This window comes from Ischnura elegans, chromosome 9, assembly GCF_921293095.1.
Source record: "Ischnura elegans chromosome 9, ioIscEleg1.1, whole genome shotgun sequence".
Taxonomy (NCBI): domain Eukaryota; kingdom Metazoa; phylum Arthropoda; class Insecta; order Odonata; family Coenagrionidae; genus Ischnura; species Ischnura elegans.
In genome coordinates this window covers 32261751-32289606 of record NC_060254.1, presented here as the reverse complement: position 1 = coordinate 32289606, position 27856 = coordinate 32261751, and the positions used below count along the sequence as shown (strand labels likewise).

The 27856-nt window shown below is 35.0% G+C and overlaps 1 protein-coding gene across 2 annotated transcripts; it reads left to right on the top strand.

Annotated features, from left to right (window-relative positions):
- Nucleotides 1-105: 105 nt before the first annotated feature.
- Nucleotides 106-27383, top strand: LOC124165981 (negative elongation factor D). 2 transcript variants are annotated; one of them, XM_046543543.1, is made up of 15 exons: nt 106-197; nt 390-468; nt 540-655; nt 897-1006; nt 1081-1190; nt 3121-3228; nt 6213-6362; nt 7005-7135; nt 14269-14456; nt 17018-17140; nt 18700-18856; nt 20054-20264; nt 21121-21261; nt 25450-25579; nt 27100-27383. In XM_046543543.1, the coding sequence occupies exons 2-15, from the start codon at nt 418-420 to the stop codon at nt 27129-27131; spliced, it is 1758 nt and encodes a 585-aa protein (XP_046399499.1). In that variant the 5' UTR covers nt 106-197; nt 390-417; the 3' UTR covers nt 27132-27383. The 2 variants fall into 2 exon arrangements, with proteins under 2 accessions (XP_046399499.1, XP_046399500.1); XM_046543544.1 differs by lacking the exon at nt 106-197 and adding an exon at nt 282-300.
- Nucleotides 27384-27856: the final 473 nt, after the last annotated feature.

Sequence of the window (27856 nt, the reverse complement as noted above, 5' to 3'; positions counted from 1 at the left end):
TTAGCAAGACAATCGAAAATTAACTTGTGTATCCCGGTTTTCTGTTTAAATAAAATACTTGTGAATTGTCGTTAATTTTCTATTCAGTGCAGCATTAGTCGGAGAAATGATTCCATTTTTGATGAAGGGAAAACTATCTGCTTGGAATTTCAGGACTCTATTATTGTGATTGCCACATTTTGTTTTAATAAACAATAGTACGTATGTGTTTACAGTTTTGAAGATGCTTTTATTTTGCAAATACTCTTTATTTCATTTCTGTGTTGATACTGTGCCCAACCTGAGTTGCAATTTGAAAAGGTTTTCATTTAGATCTCTCGGTTGTTGTTGGTTTTTATGTGGAAACATATGTTGTTTTATGCGTGAAGAGTTATAGTGCCTTATTTCAGTTTTTAGCCTTCTACTGATTGATCTGCAATGGAGGAGTACGACGATAAAGGATGGGATGGAGATGCGATGGATGGAGATGTAGGTTAATTCATTTTTTGTCTTCACGAAAAATTAATGTAGTTATTAATAGTGGATTTATTTTCTTTTAGTCCGATGGAGGAGAAGAGTCCAATGAAAATCCCCAAGAAGTCTTGAAGGAATGTTTGCATAAATTCAGCACGCCAGACTACATAATGGAACCTGGAATATTTGCTCAGTTAAAAAGGTATTATTAAGCGTTTAGTCTGCTGCATCTAATCCTTGTCGTTAAAGAATGGATAACTTGTCCAACCTCCAGCCTTTTCCCAAGCTCATAAAAAATGGTCTCCGGATTGCCTTTGAAACGGCTCTTAATTATGAATGTGGGACCGAGTGTTACATTGAACCGCCCTTCCTTTTGATCTGGTTTCAACATTGTATGTTTGGATTTTGGTCAAGTTTGATGCATCAAATCTCGCATTATTCAGGTATTTCCAAGCTGGAGGGAATCCTGAACAAGTTATAGAACTTCTCTCTCAAAACTACACCGCAGTTGCGCAGATGGCCAATCTTCTAGCAGAGTGGCTCATTCTTGGTGGTAAGTCTTTCATCAATCATAATCGGATCACAGCTTTCAACTACGCATCTTCATTTATGATTTGTTTTGAACAGGAGTGAAAGTGACCGACGTCCAGGCTATGGTTGAAAATCATTTGAAAGACATGATTTTGAAAACATTTGATCCTAAGAAGGCTGATACCATCTTCTCAGAGGAGGGAGAGGTGTGTAATTTATTATATTGTTATGGTTCTTCATGTTGTCTCTGTTTTTATTGGCATTTAGAGTAAATGAAATGTAAAGGCTTTGACATCAAGTATATATCAATCTTCAAAGTGTTCTTATGTAATCTTATATTGTATCATTCTTTTGCTGTTCCTTCTTTTTCTATTATGAGTGGCTAGTTTAATAATATATCCTTTATGTATTCTGCTTGGTATGTGCCTCTGTAATTGACTCCAAATTTTCTTTAATGTTACTTATGGGACATTTCCTTTTACTTTTCCATGATCACATATTTATTTTAAAACGCTATGTCAAAAATAATTTACTTTTGGGCTAAAATTCATGACATCATTGTTGTCTTCTTCATGAAAATTATGAGTAAACTATATGCCAAAGAATATCTTGACTTGCTGAAGTGGTGGAAACAGGTAGGTGGTACGTCAATGAGGAATCTTAGGTCATGAAGCAGGTTTTAAGACAGGTAGGAAGTAGGTCATGTTTCCTACCGTTATTCTTGAAATAATGCTAATAATAGTTATATTGCTGAAGTAAACATAATTTTTTACGAAAAGTTTCTATGAATCTTAGATTTGTGATTATTAAATCTTTGTATTGAAGTCCGTCAATTTGGCTTCATGCAGGTTCTTTAGTGATTGTCATTTAGCATTATAAAATCTTTCTAAAAAATTCTGGGTATGAAGTTGATTAATATTTAAATTGCCATACCATGAGCCCTTGGATCATTGTTGTTGTTTGAGAGCTATAGTTCATAAAATATGAAATCTCTCCTAAAAATTTTAGGAAACAATCAAATTCAATATACTCCTGGAATACATTTATGTAACTGGCGCAAAGCAGTTATGCGAGTTTTTGACAGTGTTCCACCAATTTTAAAAATCTGAAAAAATTAGGATTATACTTTGATGTAGGGGTAACAACATATATTTTTTCGGCATGTCTATTGTTTCCTAAAATTTTCAATTTAATTTTGAAAATTTCAAACTTATGTAAAAGTTTAGTTTTCGGTCAAAAATTTTTGTAAAATATCAGAATGGTTGAAGGTAATAATATATACATTTTAAAATTAATATAACGATTTGATAAAAATAAAAACTGGAGATATGGTTAAAAAACGAAAAATCGAGTTTTATTAATTTTTGGGGTTAATTTCCATTGTTAGGGCCTGAAACATTAGGGAAACATATAATTTTTTATGTACTTCAAGTGTATATTTTTTATTTTTCAAAACATCTGGGGACACTTTTCACCATCTTAACCTGCTAGCCCCTTTAAATGTTTAAATTTGCCAATGTGAAGATATAAAACCTATGGAATGTGAATTTTGAATTGTTGCACTGTAAAGGAGTAGTCGTCGGTGACGGTGGGGTTAAGTCCTCGCCTGCCAAACCGAAGGTTGTGGGTTTGAGTCCTGCCTGGGTAGGTTGCCCCTACCCAGAGAATGGTTGTGTCTGATGGTCGTTTCATGTTGTTTCCTCTGATGTTAAAGGCCTTAAATGAGCTGATTTCGGGTTGATGATAAGAAATAAATAAGTTGTAATTAGAATAGCTTATTATGACAAAGCCTAGTCTACCTTATGTATGGCCAAACAGGTGAATAAAATATTATTTTTATTATATAGATTCCTGGGGTTATTCATTTGAAATGAATACATTCTTGGTTTTGGGATACTCAATCGGAAGTGAGCAGAATTTCATAATAAAGTAATAATATTACTATATGTCTTAGAAAGTTGTCATAGTTTTCGCTTGAATTGTCACTTGCCAGATCATCCGACCAATGGGTTGGTCCAGCGTGGTATTTTAATGTCTTTATATTTTCATCACTTTAGCTCTTAACTTCAAAATTGAACATGGTGTTTTCTTACTTGATTTTGGGGTTATTAATTAACTTTGCCTTGAAATTTTCAGACCCCAGGTTGGCTTACAGAAATGATTGAACATCCAACATGGAGATCTCTCATCTACAGATTAGCTGAAGAGTACCCGGATTGCTTAATGCTCAATTTTACTATAAAGGTATGAAATCTTGATTTTTTATTGTCTTCTTCTTCTTGACTGCAGATGCTGATGTATAGAATAGCGAGTGAAGACTTGGTTATTGTTTACAGTGCACAAAGCAAACATTTTCCATTTTTAATATTTGTTTGACGAGCTGGTAAACCAAGGGAAAAACAATTCTACATCTCCTGGTCAAATGAATTATATAAAAAATAAGTTTCGCTGTGACATAGTTTCATTCTGAATCCAGCAATGAGAATGATGAATAGTAGGATTTCAGTTTTTTTAGAGAAATATGCCATTGTAACATTTTAATTTCCTTGTAAACTTCACAAGTAGGGTTAACATACTTATTAAACACTTTTATCAGTTCTTTTGGCGAAAACATCGGGGGCAACAATGCGCACACTCACTTATCACTATTTTCACAACCATACTACCCATTCTCTCTTCCACGCCGTCACCAACAATAACTCAGAATTAGTTGTTACACCATGAACTGGTATTTCACAAAAAAAAGATACACATGATGGCTCTTCTTCCAAAATAGATGCAACCACTGCTAGTTTTAATGTTTAAACTGCTAAGAATAATGTGGTAACATTGTTGGAATTATCTCTATGTATGTTAGATTTTAACATTTAAAAATCAGGCAATTACTCTTATGGACACTTGCGAGAATTATGTTGATTAGTAGAATTCAGCTTATGAATGCTCGTGTGTTATTCAAGAAAGTAAGAGATGGAAAAAAAAATGAAAACATATTGATGCGGGGAATAAAAGCATTAAAGCCGTGTCCCAATTGGCCATTTGGCTATGCCAATTCCAGGATTTAGCCATGACGCCATCTTGGAAGGATGTCCCAACTCGTTAGCCAGCATAAGGGAGGGAATTTAGGCAGCTAACGCGGCCGCCAGATTTAGGCATCGAGGAGTGCATCCTTCTCCCCACTTTTCCCATGATTCAAAGCGTGCAAAGCGTCTTCAGGAAGAAATCAGAGAAAGGGCATCATGGCTGTCAACAAGGGATAGTACTTGTTTGCAAGTAGTGTTGATATTTTGAGAATTGTTCGAATAATTATTAATTTTTATTTTGTTTATAATAATGAAATTGCGTTAATGGAAGTGTAAGAATTACGGAGAAATTAGTTAAAGAGAAGGCGGCGTTAATTTTAATGCTAATTAATGTTTATATGCTTCTTGTGTATGTATATGTTATTTTATAACTTTTTATACCGATCACATGTTATCTTTTGCTACCGTTTACTTTTCTAACGTGTTAAATAATGCTTATTGATGTTTATATGCTTCTAATATATTCTTAATTATGTAACACTATGTCTAAATTCTTATTTAACACTTTTTGTACATTAGGTTAACACCCGTAAGAATAAACAATTATTATTATATGTTATTGGACAAAGTCCCGAAATTGGAATCGGAATAAGTAACAAAAATTAAAATCTATAGTGATTAAAAGATGATACCGAAACCTGATTTATGTACGTAAACCATACTTTAAATAAATTTTGAAAATAAATCCCAAGCCAGACGGTGACCGTTTGAATAGACTAAATAGACCTGTTCTAATAATACAAAACTAAAAATTAAATTGCTAAAATATAAGGAATTCAAAAAAGTACTTGGTTGAGAGACGATTGAAATATTACAAACCAATTAAAAGGGATATACGTTAACATTTCGCCACAAACTTAGCTAAAACCTCTTTAACAAAACCATACGGAACTAAAAATACGAATTTGAAAGTATACCCCTACTTTACCATCACAAAAAGGTTGTCTGAGATACTAAAATTATGATTAAATACTCTTCTCCTCTCAAAATCACATTTTAACAATTTAGGGTGGGTTTTGTTCATCATTTGTTCAAATCATTCCGATTATCTCTTGTTTTGCATTAGCCTAGTGCCCAGTAGATGGCAGCACCTGCGTAAGGATGTCCCAATTCATGCTCCCTTGTGGTTGGCTGCCCAGAATCTGGCTGGCTAAATACATGATGCCTAATGGCTAACGAGTTGGGACACGGCTTAATGCTTATGCATTCATCAAATAATTACGAAGATGTATTTTAAAAAGTCTGCATTCATCTAGATTAGAATCTGAATTGAACCATTTCTCAATTATCACATATGATTTTTCCTGTCTCCAGCGCCAACTAGTTTTCTCTGGATAAAGGTAGCTTTACATCTGATTCTAGAGAGGGAGGAAGAGCTATAGTCAGGACTGGGAACTCAAATGTTTTAACTCCTTTCAGTGCAAAGGTGTAAGTGTGGTTCCTAAGCTCCACATTCTGTCCATTGGGGCTCAATACCCTTCTTTTTGACTCCAGGTTTTCTAGCCCAGGTACATCCTCATCATCAGTGATGTAAAGCTCTTTCAGCAAAGGCTGCAGTTCTTGTGTATTGTATGCCAACCATTTAGCTGTCTCCAGAAACTTGCCCCATTTATTCAACCAATGAGTATAGCATAGGTGCACAGACTTTTGGAAATGATAGTTCAAATGTACATAAGTTGATTTTCTTAATTGGTATTTTTAGTTAGATGTTATTTTGAAATTTTTTTTCTAGTCCTATTATTGATTCCAACCCATTATGATATTATGTAGATATTCAGTGATGTATTTGGAAAAGAATTTAGGCGGTACTTACTCACCAAAAATTCCAACAGCTGAACATGTATTATACATCCGCTCATTAAGGTATTTTAACCAGTACGCTAATGACAAGTTTGGATTTTAGGGGGTACGCCGTACCGGCCCAAATACAGCACTGTAGATATTTAATATTGCTTGATGTCATATGTGTAATGCAGGGTGTCCGCAATCCATTTTAAACTTTGAAATCTGTTAATTATTTTTGAATTTCAACATAGATATGTTTATGGATTTGAAGTGGCTTTATATGGTTTTAACTTCCTCAGTTATTTTTTAAGTTGATCTATGATAACTTATGCAGTCATGGACATTTTTGACCTCTAATTTCAGCTTATCTCAGATGCTGGCTTCCAAGGTGAAATTACTAGCATATCAACTGCAGCTCAGCAAATAGAAGTATTTTCAAGGGTTCTGAAGACTGCTATCACTGGTTTCCTTCAAAGTGGAGACGACTGGCAAACAAGCATTCAAGAATGTGCTGTATGTATCATTGTAACTGAATTTAAATGCCCCTAAAAATGGCGACCTGATTTGTCTGTGAAATTGGTTGTTCCATAAGGGAAAAGTCTGGATGAAGTGATTCAAAATTTGAATACGTATCAATTGCTTCCCTGGGGATTGTATAAAGTTGATCATAATTGTAATGTATCCTACAGAAAGTTAGTTGTTTGCAATGGTTCATGAGTAGGACAAGCATCGCAGTTCAACGGTGAATGCAAGGTAGGATCAGAACTCTTTCCACTCCCTCGTATTGTATGCTGCATTCACTGAAGCATAAATTTAAAATTTCGGATCCAAATCTGATGCCTTCAGCAAATTTGGACTCAAAGTATCCCATCAAGGGCAATATCCACGGATATTTGGATCCGAGGTATCCGATCCGATCAGCCCTACTGATAAGTAATACTTTTATTGTGGTGGTAAGCTATGCTATGTTTATATCTCTTTTAATTTTAGGATACATGAATCATGTTGGCTGTTTTAGTACATCAGCACAATTTAATGCATGGGAAAAATCAAAAGGAGATATGTTCCCAAAAATCATCAGGAATTATCAAATTCTTTTCTCACAGTAATAATATGTAATGTGGATGAGTGAACATTGTATTATTTGCATTTCAGAAAATGGTGTGCCATGGACAACATACTTATGTTTATAGTCAAGTGTTGTTACAAGTTCTTGCCCAAGAAAGTAAAGGCGGGTCAAATATGAAAAGACTATCCCAGGAGATCACTCGGTGTGCCCAGAAAAAGTGAGTGTTCAATGTTTTAACTCAAAATGTGAATAATGAATTTTATTAGTGGTGATTCCATGATGATGAGATGTTCTTCTAATATTTAATGTGTATTCCCGTGATGGCGCCTACTATTCAACTGCATTTTGTAAAACAAAATGACTAAAATATCCCAAGGTTAAACCCTTGATACCTAAGCAGAGGCTGAACTTTCTTGGAGGTGGCCTGGTATTTTTAGGAAATTCCCATGCAAATTTACTGGATACTGAGAATGATATAACATATTTTAACCCTTAACCAGTGACGTGCAATTCTTGTTACACTACCAGTGACGTGCGGTCTGGGAGACCACATTAAATCAAAAATTCATAAAATATTGCTACGCCATTTTTATTGTTTTGTTTAATTTTTCTTTGAATGCGTAACTATTTTATGACTCATATTAAAATTTTTACACTCCCAATAAGAACCAATTTGTCATAAAAAATTGTGATTTGAAGCAGGATCAAAAAACTGATGCCAAAAACACTTGAGTTATAATTATTATATTTATTTATCAATATTTTGCCAGATTCAAAAAAGGCCTTAAATGTTAAAGTTGGAAGGCCATGTAAAGTAAGTAGCCATGAAATTTATCCCGCTTCTTCCTTTTCTTGATGCATTCTTAGTAAGTGACGTGCGGTCTCACAGACTTATCGAGTTCAATTGCAAATTTACAGAAATTAATAAAAGGAACGTTAAATTTTAAGAGTGGGATGTCCTTGTTATGCATAAATATGAAGCTAACGAGAATTATAGATATTTTGAAATCTTAATTTTGAAAATATTCATAATTTTAGAAACGCAGCAGTCTCTCAGACCGCACGTCACCGGCTAAGGGTTAATTTTCTGGTCTACATATTAGTTAGTTTTGTATAAGAGTGAACTTGTCGACTTTTTGGTCACAATATCAATTCCATACCTGTTCAGGGTGTCCTGGGAAAATCTGGAATTGTGCGTGAATTTTTAGTCACGTCAGATAAACCTGGGATTTTGTAAAATTCCCTTGGAAAACCTAGAATTATGCATAGATTTTTCTGCTTTGATTGGCTGGACACCAGGCCAGCCCATATTTTTTGGAACATAAAAACTATGAATACATTTAAATCACTCTTGTTTTTGACAGTGTTATCAGCTTTTATTTTATAATTACTTTACTTAACTCCCATTTCCACCAGAAATGTAATATTCCAAATATAAATATAAAATGTAAATAATTTTTATTCTTTTCTATTGGTGAAGGTGTTTCTTTGTCCTACCGAAGCAATAACATCAAAAATTAAGGGTTCAAAATTATGTGCATGGTTAGCCTAAATCTATTAAATACCAACAAATATAGAGAGTTAAATACACTACTTGTGCTAAATATAAAATAAACTAATACCTGGTAACAAACATTGATCTACAGCATTAATGGGATAAGATCGAAAGAAACACAGTAAACTGCTATAATTTTCCCTAATAATCAACTGACCCATATTTTCCCGTATTCTGGACAATAAGTTGACATCAGAGATGGGTCGAATAGCAGATTTTTCTAACTCGAATATCGAATTCGAATATTAAATCATTGCTCGAATATTCGAATACCTCGAATACTAAACAATGAATGCGGGAATGTTTGACTCGGTTGCCTATGCTGCAGGAAACAAGATTTTTGGGGAGTAATTTTGATTTCCTTTAAAGGATTCGAAGAGGAATTTAGCTGATTAATGTAATATATTAATTTTATGGAAACAATTGGGCATATAGTTGATTCAACTAACATATCTTTCAAATATTCTAAGGGGACGCATCACCTCGCAAAAAATGATTGCATGCCATCTCCGCATTTACACTGCTACGATGGATTTCTGTCTGATGTATACATTCTTATCTACCAAACGCCATTTCAGCGGCACGCCCATCTGATGCTCGGCTTCATCCAACTTCTTATTTTCAATAGGTAGCTCGCTTTACCCCCACTCCTGCTGTAAAGTGCTAGCGGACAATCTGAGGAATTTGCAAAATACACGCGCTTCTCCACCGGATTATCTTCAATTATTTTCAGTCCATCTTTGGAAGTTCTCATGAGATAAGAAGATGAATTCGAATTGCTATTAGGGAGAAACCAAATATCCTGAGAAAATAGCCCTTCGTCTGTGACTGTAACAATAGAGATTTATAGCACAACTCATATATTGTAACTTAATATATGTTTTCGGAAAAAAATACCGCATCAACTTCCGAGAAGCTGTGCTGCTCCTATGGAGTCTCGCCAGAATGCTAAGTTGCAGTCTTATTTTTGTCATTCCGACATTTATTTTCTTGCGTAAAATGCTTAAATAAACTCAGAAATACGTCGTGTTTGGTCATATTCTTTTTTAAATTACGCGCACATTACTAATATTTCAATCCAATAAAGGTGTGATACCAATTGCGGAAAGTCATTGTTGGACATCTTTTGGGCTAGTAGATGACTCATGCAGCAGTTGACCGTCAGAATTGGGGAACTTCGAAGCAGGTAGGCAGAAAAAGGTCAGTGGGGGAGAAAGAGGGAAGGGTGAAACACGATTCTATTATTCTCTTATTTTCCGAGTCAACTACCAGCGACAGTGTACGACGTGAAATTCAAAGAATTAGAAGTATTCGAGAGCGTACCTTTAGCATAATTATTCGAGACCTCGAATATCGAATACTTTCTAGTATTCGAGGTATTCGAGTATTCTAGGATACTATTCTCACATCTCTAGTTGATATGCATAGTAATTTGAAACATCTTGATGACATCTGTATATGTACAATAAAACCCACTTCCGACCACTCACTGACTCACTAACTCACTCATTCATACAATGTTTGTTGTGAATGAGACAAGATTAAAAAAACGACCGCCTATAAAATTGTATGAAACCCCAGGAAAAATTGTCGAAATACTTAACTTTCTTCCTATTCTATCTACATATTTAACCCTTAGGTGCACGCGCCTGCAAGTATAGCGCCAGTGCACGCTAGCGGGGTTTTTGCCGCACTTTTACATTTTTGATTTTCCCAAGTATAAATTCAAATTTGAGGGTATTTTAACGTATTTGGGTTAACTTCTAATAAATAAAAGCATTTAAAATATTTTTCCCATTCATTTATAAACTAAAATATCACAAAATTATATGCAAATTTCTTGAAAAATACTTCGACTAATTTTTCTAAAGGAATTGCAGACGGCAATCTAGACAAAAGGAAATCTGAAATAAAGTCAAAAAAACACACACAAAAAAGGAAATGTATATGCTAAATCGTTAATGCAATAATTAAAATTTTAAAAATAACAAACTATACAAGCAAAATTAATTTTCCAATTTTTTCGTCCTTATTGGCCATCACTGCCTCTGAAATGACATTTGTGACATTTTTCGACGCAGATGGAATGATTATTGCATATTAATTGAAAACATTCGTATATTTACCGTATTATAATTTTTACATTTTCCACGTGTAAAACAATGACCCGCCCTACATTGACGTTCATATGCAGAAGCAGATAATTCAAAAATTTTCCCAAGTCTCATTGCTAGAAAAGCCTATGTGTCTGCTGGAAGATTACCTTTTTTCACCCTGGACTTGAAATGTTTATCTGCAAGGCTTAATGCGAGAGCTTCCATGAACTCCATTCTTGGTCTTCGATGGATTTTTTTCAAAACTCTTAGCTACAGAAATCACGTGGCCGCTAAGAGTAGCTATATAAATAAACCGGAGAAATTGTGATAGAGGTCACCTTCGTGTTCGTCTTGAAGGGGAGTAATTTACACACTTCTGGTCCACAGAATCGACACCTCCCTTGGTTGAGTTGTAGTTCAGGATCATTTCAGGTTTTTGCAGTTCGTTTCGATGTTCTCTTTGTAGTGTAACGTAGAAAGCACTTCAAAAGAATTTCACATTTGTTTCGTTTAGTGCAGTACGAAACAAGAGTGCAGGTATCCTGGAAACCAAGAAATGAAGTTGCAGCCTATCGAATTTTTCAGGGTAGAAACTCTGTGGGTTTAAGGATTTTTTCACGGTACCTAATAAAGTTAGACCATTTTCTAGCAAATAAATGGCTAAATCAAGACTTGAATAGTAATGCTTTGCTGTTATTTTCCCATTCGAATTCATGAATTCCCGTTGCTATCCCGAACGCTGTTCTGTAAATCATCAGGCCTGTTCCATCTGTTTTAAAAGCTCTTCTAGCATCTCCCTTTCAACTTTTATTTACAGAGAGAGTGTATTTAATTCCAAATAAAGATATTATTTCTATACGAGAAGTAATTGATGCAATCTCTGATTCTCGAGTACACATGAGATAACAGTTTTCCTTCAATATACAAGTTGGTATTCTCAACATTTTTTTCAATCACGTTCAGTAAAATCGTTTTCGGCAACAATTAGAGTTCAGTTGTGGCATTCTTAGGAAATGATGTTGGCCCTGGTGAAATACGAACAATGTATTTAGCTTTTGTTTGGGTGTTTGCAAATTGTATCTAAGAGTTCAGCCAAAAAGTTTCACCGTTTTCCGTTGATCTAGACAAACATTGAAATTATTTGGGCGGCTAACAATATTATTATCATCAGACTGCTAACTCTCGCTGGAATGTAATGTGTCTTCAAAAAAATTCTTCCTCCCCTTAACTTTCATGTGAGAAATCAAAAAAATATTTTCCATATCGTGGTTTACCTGCCCTTCCCTCCCTTCTTCATTATCAAGCTTTTGAAGCACTCGTTAGAACTGAACATGGTGATAAATACGTACTGACCTTGGAATATCATATACTCTACATTAGTCATCACCGGCTCGATTTGTTCACAATTCTATAAAATCATAATGCAATTTATGTCCATAAGGAGGTTACGATTCCTGAATCTTGATATAATGCCTTTGCAGCATTATGTTCTTTTCCTGCAGGTAGAAACAAAAAGTGCCGACCCTTGGTCTTCAAACTCCAATGCATAATACATTATAATAAACGTGCATCACTTATTTTTCGGTCACTAGTTAAGTGTATGTAGTGCATTTTTACATAAATGTTATGCATATTTGAGTATGTAGACGAAATTTTTAAATTACGACATGTGGTTTGAGGTTTGCATAAATTATACAAATAATAATAGTAAAGAAATGATAATGCAAATGCTTACAAAAAATATAATAAATACGAGACAACATATTAACATAGTATTGCAAAAAGGATTATGCTTCCAAGTTTCCACGGTGACGACAGATTATCAGTAGTTCCTTAGTATCGTGTGAACGCCATCTAGCGGCAAATGGCCCAAAGTTACGTCGTTCTCACTTTGTAAGAATCTAACGCAATAGTTGGTCGTCACATTGACGCAAACATATGCTCTTCGTGGAGGGAAAAGTACAGAAATAGAATAATAAAGTATGCCACAAGTGATCCATTCACAGTAAACGTGCTATTTCGAATTTTTGAAAAATGCGGCAAAATCCCCGCTTAGCGTGCACCTATAGGTTAATCATGCCAAGTTTAGATTTCACAAAAAATGATTTTTTAAGAAAACACAGCAGAAAAAGAACTGTAAGAACTGGCAGAGTGACCAGCAAAGGCCTCAGGCCCATCAGAGGGTTGCTTGAGGAGGCAGAGACCCCTCAGCAAGCAAAAGCAAGAACAGCAGGGTGTACTGTAGGCAATAGTAAGTATTCAATTCTCTATATTTATTGATATGTATTTAACAGATTTAGGCTAAACATGCACATAATTTTCAACCCTTAATTTTTGATGTTATTGCTTCGGTAGGACAAAGAAACACCTTTACCAATAGAAAAGAATAAAAAGTATTTACATTTACATTTGGAATATTACATTTCTGGTGGAAATGGGAGTTAAGAAAAGTAATTATAAAATAAAAGCTGATAACACCATCAAAAACAAGAGTGATTTAAATGTATTCATAGTTTTTATGTTTAAGAATGGCACTAAGCAATCAACTCTGGGAACTGTTATATAGTTTTTAGCAATCACGGAAAACCGAGTGAGATGCATTATTGGATTGCCCTTGCCAAAGGGGAATTGAATTACCTGTTAGGTAGCACAGAACACTTTCACCTTGTATTGGTAGTGTGTTGGCTTCAGTAATTTTTTAATTTATTCACCATAACACTGAACACAGCACTGCATTGACCTTTAACATTGGAGTTTTTTCATCAAGTTAACAATAAAACGTGCATGAACATCCATGTCCTGTATAGGGGCAATGTGCCCAGGCAGGACTCGGAACTCGCAACCTCTTGTTTGGCTTGTAAGTAGTGGTGGATCCAGAATAGGGACAAGGGGGGGGGGGGGTGAGGGTTAACCTACCAGCAGTAGTGGAGGTCCGAAAAAATTCTATCTAGTGTAAATTGGATACCCAAGGCTATAGCCCCTTAGATCCGCCACTGCTTGTGAGGAAAACCCCCACTCCCACCGGAATTGGGAATTGAGCTCTAGCTGGGAATTTGGATGCTCTAATTTGGATTTCAATTTACTATGTAAGTCAACACCGCCAACACTTAACAGTAAGCAGACAGTCTTGTTCCTGTCCTGTTTCTCTTGTTCAGTCCTGTTGCACACACTTAGTTCCTGCCATCTCGAATCATTCAACATCCACAGCACACTGTCACACACAGATCCGCCACTGCTTGTGAGGAATTAATCCCATTGCCACCATAATTGGAAATTGAGCTCTAACTGGGAATTTGGGTGCGCTAATTTGGATTTCAATTTACTAAGTCAGTCTACACCACCAACACTTAACAGTAAGCAGACAGTCTTGTTCTCCTGTTGCAGATACTTAGTTCCTTGAATCATTCAACATCAATTGCACACTGTCACACATAGCATATTTTTAACTCGGTGACTAAATGCATAGGTTGAATCTACCCATGTAAATCAACAGAATTTTATGTCTCATTGAATATTAAGTCATCAAAGTAGGTTATTCTTATCATACTACTTATACTTTAAATATTGACTTTAACTGTGGATCAATAAAAGTATGATTAATTTTGATCAAAAAATAGTATTGTTCTCTTATTGTTGGGAAAATGGATTGCATTATTATCATTGTTTAAATTTAATATTCAGCTCTATTTTTCTTTTTAGCCGGCATGATGTGACTCCTATTACAATGGCCTTGAATGGAGCATCAGGATATCCTCAGGCACGCCAAGCTTTGACATCAATGCTGTCACGTAACACCTTGAATCCTGCTGACATTACAGTTCTGTATCGTAACTACTCAGCTCTAGATCCTCCTCCTACAGATCTAATACGAAATCCACAATTTCTAGGTGAGTGAACTTGTTCTATATGATTTTTGGATTATTGTTTTACTTTAATAATGATTTCCTGGCTGAATACTCATCGAGTTTATAATATCAATGTAAGCAATTTAGAATTAATTCACTGGATCATACGGCATTGAAGCTCTCCAATTGACATGTTCTCCAATTCATATATTTTTTTGATTATATCTCAAATTCAATTTTAAGAGGTCTGTACTATGGTCTTAATAGATTTGTGGGAAATAGTTTGAACATATCAAGTTTGTTTTTCAATTTAAAAATGCCTATATAACAAGTAGTTTTGCTGCTTAATGGGAAGTTCTGCATTATATTCTGAAGTAGATGTTAAGAAAATAATGTATATCAGTATTCACTGAATGTAAAGTTAGCTCTTTAGTTAAGTCTTATGTAACAGCTAGCTAGTGATAAGTTTAGTTTTCCAAACAAACTGTTTTGGCCTATTTAAACCATTAAGTGAAATTTTAGTAATTTTTGATGTATTTCCAGTGGGAGTGTTAAATTTTTTCTCTTAGGCACAAGTATTAAGCAATGGACAAATGTATATTATCACAACCCTGTAAAAGCATTCATAATATTGAGATCTATTTATATTTCATTATTTGTAATCTATTCAGTGAATTCTTGTTTTATGGTTAATTATTCAGAATAAATTTAACCCCTCAACGCCGCCATGCGTACTCAGTACGCACGCTTTAAATTTCGTATGCCGCTGTCATGCGTATCCAGTAAGCTTCCTGACCTACTGCATATAATATTTTTTCTCTGCCAGATATTGTATTTTAAATTAAAACTAATTACTTTTGCAAGAAGATCTTTTGAAGAAATGTTTTTCCTCTCCAATAAAATATTCATAGGGACTTTATGCCTTCAGTATTATTTAAAATGTTTCGATGAAATTCCATTTTAAATGTCGACGAATTCGGTCCAAAAACTCAACGCCTTCCTTCAACTTTACTATCTTGAAAACTGCCACCTATTCTGCTTGTGAGACGTCAAGAAGGGTCAGCTACTTTAGCTTGAGATATGGTATCTTCTAAGCTCACTGCCTTCTCTCCGTCTTCTTCTTGTGTGTCGTCACCTCGAGCCCCAAGTGTGTTTGGTCCGTTTGAAACCACGTGCTTCAGCCCACTAGAACCGTCCACGCTGCGTGGTGTTCTTTCAGGCAGTGTGGTGAAATTCTCTTCAGGTGCACTTCCTGTGTGTGGTATTTTTATTTATAATTGGGGATCCTACGAAATGGGAATAGTATTGAAAGGCAAAAAAGAGACTCGGGAGTCTGTTATTGTGTTAGGTTATCATAAATTCATTGGTGGGGTGAATTTCAAGGACCTGTTATTGCATTCGTGCCTAATAAAAGAAAACACCATTACAAGTGGTGTATGAAGTTATTTAGGAGACTATTGAATGCCGAAGTCCTAAATTCATATGTTGTTCACAGGAAAAACACTTATAAAAAAATGACTTATCATTTTGCATACCATTGGTTGAGGTAATATTTTTGAAGTATCCAGCTTTATATGGACTGTTTGGACATGGCCGTCACTCCTTACACAATTTAGTACCAAGACTCACAGGAATACATTTCCTAAGGACAATTCCTGCAGCTTGGAAGAAATCAAAGTCTCAAAGGAGGTATGCAGTTTGTGCCTAATATGGGAAATGAAAAGACTGCGTGTACTGGTGTGAAAAATGTGCAGTGGGATTGTTTGGATTGCTTCAAATCATGTCACACAAAGCAGATATTCTAAGGTAAAATCATTTGAATAATCACATATTGACGTTTGAAACATCAGCACGTGATTACCTATTTGAAATAATACGATGATAATAGAACACAGTCAGAGAAATAGGCGAAGTGACAAATTTTCAAGTAGGCGAAACGGGTAATCCTATCGAAAGTATCCAATCTGTTATGAAATTTTCAACCCCAAATAACTAAAATAAATCATGTAATTGTATTTTTTTTAATGTATGGAATGTTAGAGATCTCGGTGCTTATTCGAAACCAAATTTAAATCTTTCAAAACTGAAAATGTTTTCATTAGTTCATAGAAGGAGATACGTAAAACAATAAATATTTATTCAAATCGCTCGAAAAATTATTATATAGTAGCGCATTGTATTACACAAGCTTACAAAAATTTTCAACGATACTGATTGTATATTATGAAAATTATAAATTATTGAATGATAGTATGCCAAAAAGGCGAAGTCATTTAAATCTCATCTGGCGGCTGGGATGGGATTTAATAAATAGCCCGCCTCGCTGAGGGGTTAATAATTATTTTCTGTGCTCGTCCTGGGGATTGGTATTTTTAGAATGATAAAATTTATAAGAATAATCTGTATTTCAGTTTTGACCGATGAATGTCTGATTTCCTCAGGAGATGCGCAATGTTGTGTTATTGTTTAATTTAAAATGACGTTGTAACATTGTACATAAAATAATTAAATGCCCTGTTGGGAATTATATTGCTATGCATTTTTTGCTTTTTACGCTATATTTATTTAATTTTTGGTGAATTTGATACATTATTATATTTCAGAACTCCTTGTTGATGCTCTCTTTAAGCCTGGTGTGAAGCTTAATCCTGAACATAAATCAAAATACATGTACCTACTTGCGTATGCTGCAAGTGTATGTGAAGTACCTGGAAAAGAAGGAAAGGGTAATTATAGAAAAGCTGTCCTCATTTATTATTTTCATATATCCATTAAATAAAAACTGAAAAAATCTCATGACTTAAATTCACATATATGCTTTCCTGTCTAGGATGGGTTTGTTGCACATTTTTGTCAGTTATGAATACTGCTCAATTTGTGGTATTGGTTCTTTGTTCCCTTTTCTTAGTTCTGGTTCTTAATCAAGCATTCCATTGTCATTGTCTAATTTTCAAAAATGTATCAATTATTTTTATTTTGTTATTATTGACACTCTAAAATAATGCATCAAGTTATCTCACAAGCGATTGGTCTATGATATTTCACTATAGAAAGTATCCGAGTATAGATTATCCGTGCATGCCTTTCAATCTCCTTCAATCATTTCTGCGATCTTATTAAAAAATAAAATTGGATGCAAAAACAGCAGGATTACGGTATAATAATGCAAGGCATATTATTTCCGTGAGAATTTTATTTGTTAAATGTAATTATTATCTTTACGTAATAACAAGGAATGTTTCAAGTTGACTTGGACATCTCCTCCAGTATTGCAGAAAATCAGCGGTAGGAAAAAAGTCTTGATTTATTTTTTAATATATCAATGGATAGCCAAACATCAATTAAGAAAATTTTATGCAAGATCTTTAAATATCTTTTTCTTTTGTAAATGTGCAATTACATATTGCCTCTGCCTTGAATGCAGTTGAATACAGTCCAAGGGAACCAGAGATTTCGTCGCTCTCAGGCATGTTAATGACGTGACTGGTTCAGTGGAAAGTCAGTGTGGGAAGTGGAAGCAGAGACAAAGGGAGTACAGATTGCATGAGTAACAGCCGGGTGCTCACCTGCGTTGATAGTTTGCTGTAGTAAATAGGGCAGAGGAAATACAATGACATATTTGATTTTCATAAACAATGGACATTATAAGAGATTAAAGTGAATGTTTGGATTAATTGTGTTTTCTGATTGATCTCTCTCCCCGTCATTAGCCTGGATTGTTGGGAGTTTATTGTATGTGATTAGAATCATGCTCAAGAAAAGTTTTCAGGTTTTTTTTTGTATTTTGGTACTGATTATGTTTTACTTTGAAGTAACAGTTTCAAGTTTGATTCTATTCTCAAGAACCAATGGAATCAGAACTGAAAAACTGAACTATCTCATCCGCATTACATAGAATACCCTTAAAATTGTTCTTGTTATCCAATTTTTAAAAATGAGGAATTCATTGATTTAACTGAATTGCAGGATTATAATGGGGCCTGTTAGTCGATAGTGTTGCATACTTTAAGACTTGTTGGTACCATTTTCAGAACTTGAGAGGGTGATCAAAGAAACTATTTGCCAATTTTTTTTTTTTTAATGAAGAGGCAAGATAAGGATAATTGTATCCATCTAAGTTATTTACTTGTTTTCTGAAAGCTTTGTGGAAAATAATTCTTGTCTTTGTTCTAGTTTACTAGCTTAATATGTAGAATGTGTGCATTACCATAGTCATTTTCTTATTTTTCTGCTACCTTCTCTTCATTTAAACTATTTTCATTATTTGATGCTTCTTATAATTTAGGGCAGAAAGGGGTGCAGGGTAGAAGAGGAACTGCTTTGTCGAAGGATGAACTCAAAGCCACTGCACAGGCCATAGAGAAGGTGCATGCGGTTTGTTGCTCTACAAGAGGGTCTACTGAGCTCATAGCTGATCTCTCTACGCTTTATCAATGTATTAGGTATGTAATAAAATATTTTGTTCTTCCTTGTGAATGATCTAAATAAATATTTATGTGCCTTTGCATTGGGTGAGTGATTTCATTTGTGCCAAGGATTTGTGTGTACATGGCTAATTTTGTGCAACTGTTATGTAAGCAAGAAATTAGATTTCATTGTTTATTAAGGCCGTTTTACACGGTACACGGAATTGCGCAGGTTAGAGCTGCATTAATTTCTAAAATGGCGTGGAAGTTTGCGAATGCATGAACGAAATTAGAACATGGGCTATTTTGCCGTCTCGCGTCCACGCATTCTCGCATGTGTTCTAGCAATTCACGGCTTTACACGACGCAATTTTGATTGCGCCTTCGCACGTACGTCAGGTTGCGCAATTCCGTGTACCATGTAAAACGGCCTTTAGGCCCTCTGCGAATTTATACCTCAAATCAAAAACTGCTTAAATACTGCAAAAATAAATCACTCCTCTTTGGTACATTTGTCTTTTATACATTTGATTTTCATATTAGTCCTCAGACCCCTGAGGATGCAATGGAGTTAATTTTGTGTTGGGAGAAAGGATAAAAATTTCAGGAGATCGCAATGAGTACAATAGTTTGTGACCACACTTTTAAACATATCTATTCTAATTCAATCACTCACCCTGTATGAATTCTAACAAAATTATCTGTACAATGAAAGCTCAGTTTAATAAGTCCTCATGATCCCCAGAAAATCAATGGCTAGCTGGAGCTTGTTATACTTGGAGGTATGAATGAAGCCCCTAAAATCTCTTATTCACCTCTAATTGCTTTTCTGTTGTTTCGATGTCATTTCAAATGTTATTTCTCTGAAGAATAAGAGTGCGTTTACCTCAACTTGTTCATTTGTGTATAATTTGGCAAATGAAGTGTTGCAAAACAGCTATTGGCACTCATTTCCAAAAATCACGCATCCATGGCTGTATGTGGAACAATGTGCACAATGTCGCAAAGGATCTGGGATTGGTGGATGCATCAAATCGCTGTGTAATGGCAGAATTAGGAACATGACTTCATAGACCATGGTTTACAGTCGTTGGCACCATGACTTTACTTTGTAGCAAAGACATCATCATGATATATGTTGTTTGTATTAGAAAGAGTCTATGGTAAATACTTACCCCTATGTAATAGTCTCTTAATTATAATTTTCTGATCATGTAAACATTTTGCTTTCAGGTTTCCTGTTGTGTCTGTTGGTATGGTTCGATGGGTGGAGTCAACAGTGACTGAACCATCGTATTTCAAGCTATGCACAGAACATACTCCAATCCATCTAGCTTTATTAGACGAAGTTGCAGCTTGTCATCCCCTTCTTCACCCAAAAGTCCTTTCACTTCTAGTTTGTCTTTTTGAGTCAAAACAAGATGAACTAGAAATTTTAGTGCAGGTATGTTGTATTTTTTACCTTAAATTTATCAAAACTGATGGAGTTTATGATGGAAAAATATGGTCTCTTTATTATACAAACAACCACAATTGACCATTTAAAAAATTGGTGAATGAGCCTATTGATTTAATTCACTGAAAGTGATTAGTAAATGAAAAACCATTCTGTAATATATTTCACTGATTTTATTTCCACCTTTTCTAAGGAATCTTTAGGGCAATGTATAGCATTATAAGTTGCCTAAGCAACATGTTAATCATTCCCAGGGTATAATATTGATTAGAGGCCAATAATATTTGCTATTCTGACTTTTTTGAAGTCTACTGAAGAGTTGTAAAAAGTTCAATAAAAATATATTTTAAAGTGGAAAAAATTACTGTGAACCAGGGCTTGATCACTATTTCAATGTATTATTCTTCAAGTTGTGAGAGTATGTGTCTCCATAATGGTATGGTTGTAATGAAAAATAATAGCACTTTTGTAAAATGAAAAATTATCATAATTTCCGATTGGTTATCCATTGAAGAAATCTTCTGAAATTATTCAAGAGTTTTTTCCCACCGTTCATTGTCTTCTGCAATACCAGAAGAAATGTCCTAGTAAACTTGAAATATACCTAGTATGTAAGTAAAGAAAATAATTATATTTTATGAAGGGAATTCTAATGTAAATAAAGAAGCCTTGTGTATCCTTGCATAAAAATGCGATAATCTTGTTGTTTTTGCATCCAATTTCATTTCTTATGAAGATCGCTGAAAGTATAGAAAGAGGGTGATACTCATGCACAGACAATTGGGAGTTTACTGCACTGTATTTAGTACTGTTTACTGTATTTAGTAGTTCTTTCTTTTTCCAGCTTGAAATGAGGAAAATGCTGCTGGATCGAATGGTCAACTTGCTCAGTAGAGGATGTGTGGTCCCAGTTGTAAAATATGTGAAGCAATGCTGGCAGAAAGGTGATACTGACATTTCACTCATCAGATACTTTGTGACTGAGGTAAGGTTAGAACGGAAGTCATTGAGGTTGTGTGTACAGTAATTGTTATCACTTACAATACATCCAAACATTTTAAAATTTACTTTTAGATTATTTCTAATTTAACTAGAGCTGTGTGAACATCAAGTTTTTAACTGGTAGTTGAGTTTTAAGTTGAGTAGGGCTAAAACTCATTTCTGTCAAAATTCTGCTTAATGTTTTTTATAAAAAAGTACACATATGTTTCCAGAATCTTTTTAATAGTCACCAAAATAATGCACTTCATTATGAGTAAACTCAACAAAGCTTCATAATTTTTCCAAATGATGTGATAACTTTGGTGGCCTTAAGCAGTATAGTCATGGGTATTTCAGATTAAAGACATTTTGATTAATTACAGCGTTAGAACAGAACAGGAAAGAAAATAAGTTGTTAATTTTGTGACATAAAACCTTGAATTATGTAAGTTTTTCTCTTTCAATGCAATTGCACCACATTACTCTGGCATCCTATGACGAATAACCCTCATGTTCACTCACATATGTTGAAATAAAGTATAAATTTGTGTTGGAGAAGAAGGAAATTATATATAACCTACAGTCCTGCATTATTCTGAGTTTATGCATCTTCAGAACCTGGAAATGCCAATAACTTTTTGAGGTTGAGTTAAGGTCAGGGATATATGAATAAAAAAGTGAAAAATTTGGATAAAAATTGAAGCAGATAGTAAACTTGCACCTAATACAGGCATCCCCCGAGTTACGTATGCCTCGACTTACGTAAATCCGTACTTACGTAAGTGATAACCGTACTTCAAGTGATTACGTTAATTTTCGAATGCGAGCGCGTTGAAGTAGATATTCGCTCGTATACTCAATGGCAGAAAAAATTTCGAATAGTTATCGAGTTTTTTATGTGCTAAACAAAACAAAGTAACCCATTTTTATCATTCCTCGAAGGAATTTTCATTAATTTCTGTAGAAAATCGCTTATAAACCCCAAGTCAATAAATAACATGAAAATTAGCAGTTCTAGTGATGGAAGTGGCTGCGCCCACTTCTGTACGATACAGCTTGTCACGCAGCGTACACACCCGAACTCCGACTTTCAAATATTTAAAAATTGTATACTTAAGCTTGGACATTTCCATCTGTGGAAATAAAAGAAAACAAAGTTCGAGCCGAAATATTTTTGCGGAAAGGAATTGGTTAGTACCCGCGTAAAGGCATTGAAATTTTTGGCAAAGAACGCTACGAAAAAGTGAAGAAAAAGTTGACAGACTATATTAATTGCGTACTTGTTTACGTATTTCTGGCGTTTCTGGCGATTGGGTTGCCGTATTGTATTTTGCAAAGATTTTATTAAGCTGCATTTTCTCGTTCTCTCATGTTGTGTGCCAATATAAATGAATACTGCATCATTGAAAGCTTTTCCCCACTAACTTTGTTGCAAGTTAATGACGGAGTTAGCTGAATAAAAGCTCACTTTTAATTAGCTTCATGCATTGGAAATACTCTTCTATGTTTCCAGCGAAGTAAATATTCAAATGATGATATTTTCACATCATTTTATTGAGATGTGAGAATATGAAAGTATGTTTGCGTGCGTGAAAGATTACTGTGGCAATGAAACCGCCAGATTCATCAATCTACGTAATATATAAAAGGCAGAGGATATAATGATTATAAGTAAGTAGAGAATACAAAATTTGGGCCCTTCGCAGTATAACATAATGAGTCAATTTAAGTATTAAGTTTAGTAATGTAGCGTTGAGATCCGTACTTTCCCGAATCCACGCGATCGGTCAACTCGGGGAATAATATTACGCATTTTGATTGGCAATGCTCGAGAGGAACTCTCAGACTATATTAATGTTATTGATTTTTTATCTAATAACGTAAGAATACGCGGAAGAGTTAATGAATATCGCAGTGAATTGAATGAAACTCCACCGAGAAGGTACCGCAAACTTCTCCGCTGAGAATTTCACCGCACCGATCGAAATCTCTGGAGCACTAATGCAAATGTTCGACTTACGTAAATTTCGACTTACGCAGAGTCTGCCGGAACGCATCCCTTACGTAACTCGGGGGATGCCTGTACACTAGAATTCTTGCCCAAAAATTTGTTGTGGTTTTTTCAATTAATTACTTGTGGTGGAGCTTCTACATCTGAGGATGCTCCTGTGACCCTTGCCTTACTGCCTTCAGTGAACATGTTGCTTGCTATGTAGTAGCTTTGTTTTCTGCTGTCGACTGACGAACTAGAAGTGTGAGCCATGTAGCGTGGGTTGGCTAATGCCGTTTATTTTTGATTCTGGTATTGACGGTACGATCGATCCTTGGTTAGGCAACCAGGTACACATGCATGTGCGTGGTGGTCGCATATAGTGAAGGATACATTGTCCTAGGTTGTCACCTTACCACACGCAATTACTACTCAAGTTTTGGCTCCCATGTCTTTAAAACAGTTTCTATATGATTATACAGTTTATGTGAAGGAAAGAGACAGAAGCAAAACCAGGGTATGTAATGTGAAGTAAGATCTGATGCTTTCCCGGCGAATATAGTCAAAGAAGGCTATTTGGGCTTCCAGCCAGGTGGTCTCTCTCCATTGCTCTCCACTCGAGTCGTGTTCCATCCTCAGGGCTGATGGCAAAAGGGTAAAGTTGGCAACTTTTATACTCTTCATCGGGTGGAAGGTCTCACGTGATTGGCCGGGAGGCAGCCTAACAGATTTTCTAGTTTCCATGCATTTCCACTATCCATTTAGTATGTTGGGATGGATATTAAGACATAAGAATGGATATTAACTCAAGTACATCACTTGACTTCAGCCGATGCCGCTCTACCTACCTTAATGAGTAATTCTTTGTTAAAACTTTCGCGGTTACTCGTCATGTTCAATAAAAACTTTTGGGCTATGTCGCTGTGTCAATTTCTTTTTGGATGGCCCCTTGGGACATAGACCATAAGTTTTTATTCAAAATACCTTAATGCTGATGTAATTGTGACGCACAGCATCATGGTTCCTGTTGCAATGATTATGAAAATCCAAATTTTTCGTGACCTCCTTAAAATTTGCTTTTATAAATATGTAACTGGATAATAATTATGTACACACATGGGATGGGAAGGATATTAAGACCTCTTATGAAAGGGTGACATGATGTACTTCATGGAGAAAATGCCTTAAGTCGAACCACTTTCTTGTACAGTTTGAACTCTTTTACTGCTGCTAGTGTTGATCCCCAAAAGATGATGGAATTAGTAATTTGTGAATAGAATTGGCCAAAGTAAAGAGTGTGCAATATCTCGCTGTTGACTATATCTAATGGACCGAACAAGGAAACAAAAACTAAGTCTTTTGGTGAGATTTTGTCTATGTCCTTCTTATGATAAGTTAGGTGTTATTACGGAGGCTTCTGCGGTTAGTTGATTGGTGATGGTTTTCCGGGTTTACACCGCGTTGATACATGTTTTGCAGACGACAGTTTCGGACGCGTTCCAGCTCCCGTCTTCGGGTCCAAATGATAACTTAATGATAAACCGATTATTATCATTTGATTATTATCATTTGGACCCGAAGACGGGAGCTGGAACGCGCCCGAAACTGTCGTCCGCAAAACATGTATCAACGCGGTGTAAACCCGGAAAACCATCACCAAGTTAGGTATTCATTGAATGCCAAGAAATTTAATACTTTGAACCTGGGATAATACATATATGCTTACTTAAGTATGAGGTCATTCTGGTGTCTAAGAATACTGAATAAGTACATTACCAAGGATTTATGAAGAATTGACTTCAAATTAGCATGTACTCCAGACTAGGTTTCGTAAAAGTTTCATTAAAAATAAATAATTTTCATTAAAATAAATTGGTCTGAAGATAATAAAAAATGTAATGAAATTGCACATGAAATAAAATTTAAGTATTTGTGGAAAATTTGAGTCATTTTTAATTTAACTACATATACGTCTTGTAAGTGACCAAAATATGTTAATCTCTGGTCAAGTCCTACCCATGTACTTTTGGTGTTCTTCTTTTAGATCTCAATCTCACCTATAGTGATTACATTGTTGGTGAAACTTTTTTGAATACTGTAATGGCAATGGCAGTTGTCGAAGGAGCCGCAATTTTACATTTAAGTTCATAGTTAACATAGTTATTACTGTCCCCATGTTAATTTTTAAAATTCTAATTTTAGGTTCTTGAGGCTATTGCCCCTCCTTATAGTCCTGAATTTGTTCAATTATTCCTGCCAATGGTTGAAAATGAGGAAATCACTGGGACCATGAGATGTGATGGGGAAAATGATCCAGTTTCTGAATTCATTGGTAATGTAAACATTTACTGTGACCTTATAGTCTTTTAATTTTTATGATTTCAAGACTGATTTTATTATTTCTGGGTAGAGTAAATATGTAAAGAACTTACGACTTAAATAATAAAGGTGAAAAGGAAGATGAGTCTTGTCCAATGCTAAAAAAATTACTTACTGAACTGCATAGAACCTTATTGCCTAAATAAAAATTCTTAAAGTTATCTTGTCTCCAAGCTAAGTAAAACGACCCAGCCTAAAAATATAGGCTCCTGCAACAAAAAGGTTTGCTCCGCCATGCCATCATGGCCAGTTGCGAAAAGTAAATTTTCTGTTCTTTTCTATTATTAGAAGGTTCTTGAGTAGCATGTTGATTAATTAAAGGGTATGTTAGCCTGATTTTTATGACTAAGAGGAATCTGAAACACTAAGTTTCATCCCAAGATCATTCTACATTAAATATTGTAAAATTAACCTATCATTCAATAAGACATTATTACATATTAACTTCATACTTACCAAATTTTGGTGTCTCGAATGGTACTTGAGTATATTCTATTGAATTTTAAGTAAAAATCTAGTGAAAAACCCTCAGGACAGGACCCTTTCTGTACAGTCCTTTCAATTGGAAGCATAGGGTTCTCATTTGAGCCACAATTTTGCTTTTTTTACAATAGGGTAGTTTCCTTCATCAAAGAAAACGAAAGGCATTGATTGCGATTCTTTACCCACCATTACTGTATTCATAATATACAAATTATTTCATTTTAGAAAAACCTGTTTAGACGAATTGCAATGGTCCATTTTTATCCTCATTTGAAAAGGGCCAGATTGGTGCCCATGCGATGCCACTCCACGTGACGTCACAGGGACCTAGTTTCTATACGAGAAGATAGGAGTTATACGTCGTCTGAGGTTACCGATGCATGCATGAGGCGCAGAGCTCAGGGAAACATGTCTTAATAATCACTTAAAACTGGCTAAGGTCGGAAAGTTTTCTTCATTTGATAAGGTATTAATAATCCTTATTTAAGCCAAGCACTATAAGCCAGCAGGGTACTCAGCTACCCGCTAGCAGCCTGCGTCGTATCAGTGCTCAACACGCCTCAAGGTCACCTCACAGGGTGGCAGCGGGAACCAGAAATATGCCACACGGAGAGAGATTTCCCGGCATTCATACTTAAGCGTCTCGTTTTCGCGCGCTTGAAAATTTTCACTGTTCATTTAATCGCGAAAAATAGATATCGTCACTTAAAAATCTAAAAGCGTGAAATACGTACTCCAGGAGTAATAATCTTTCGATTTAGGTAATAAAAAAATAATAGGAAACCACCCTATTGAAACTTCGTGTTATCCGGCTTTGTAAAATTGAGAGTTCACTGTATTCTGTGACAGCCTGAGTTGAAAAAAAACATATCTTATAACCTCTTTTCATATGATATCTTGAACATATCCTTTAGAGTTATTTAGCTTTATATTATAACAATGCAAATTCCATTGCAAAGTTATCTAAAGCATTTTAATTTCTTTTTTCAGGTCACTGTAAAGCAAATTTTACTTTGGTGTAATTATATTCATCTGTTTTTGACTGCTGCATACTTTTTTACACCTTTGGTACAACTGTTAATACGTTTTTCTTGCTTTTTATGAAAAAGTGGACCATTTTCTCATCATGGAAGGAAAAAAATCATTCAATATCAACGATAATCTTGTGTAATCAGAGTTTGTATATTTGCTTCAGGTTAAGATATTGTTTATGTGTTTTAAATGTTTACTTCTGAAAATATATGTTTATATATTAAAGAATTCTAAAGATTGTACATTTATTTCAAAGAAACTATTTTCCTGTTGACTATTAGAGTGGTTCTTGGAAGATTTTCTGTATGAATCCTACTATCATTAGATAAATTATGAACTTATAAGGTCTTATACTCCTGAATTTGAAATTGAAAGCAGAAATTAGAGGAATCCGAATGATAAAAATGCTCTCATGGAATACCAATGCCTTGATTCAAAGAATTTCAAATACTAAATTTACAAGAATTGCCATGAGAAAAATTCCCCTGGACCGGGAATCAAACCACGGACCTTTGGCTTTCCTTGCAGACCACTACGCTATCCAGGTTCTTTAATTCTCATGGCAATTATACCGAGGCTCATGGTACTAGGTGTTAGGCCCTCGCGGTCCATCAAGGATGGCAACGTGAGGGAGAAAGGACTTCCAAGAAGCCACAACCAGTTGAGAGCCTCAAACCTGTGCTAAAGCGGTATGTGTAATATTTCAAACCCTGCC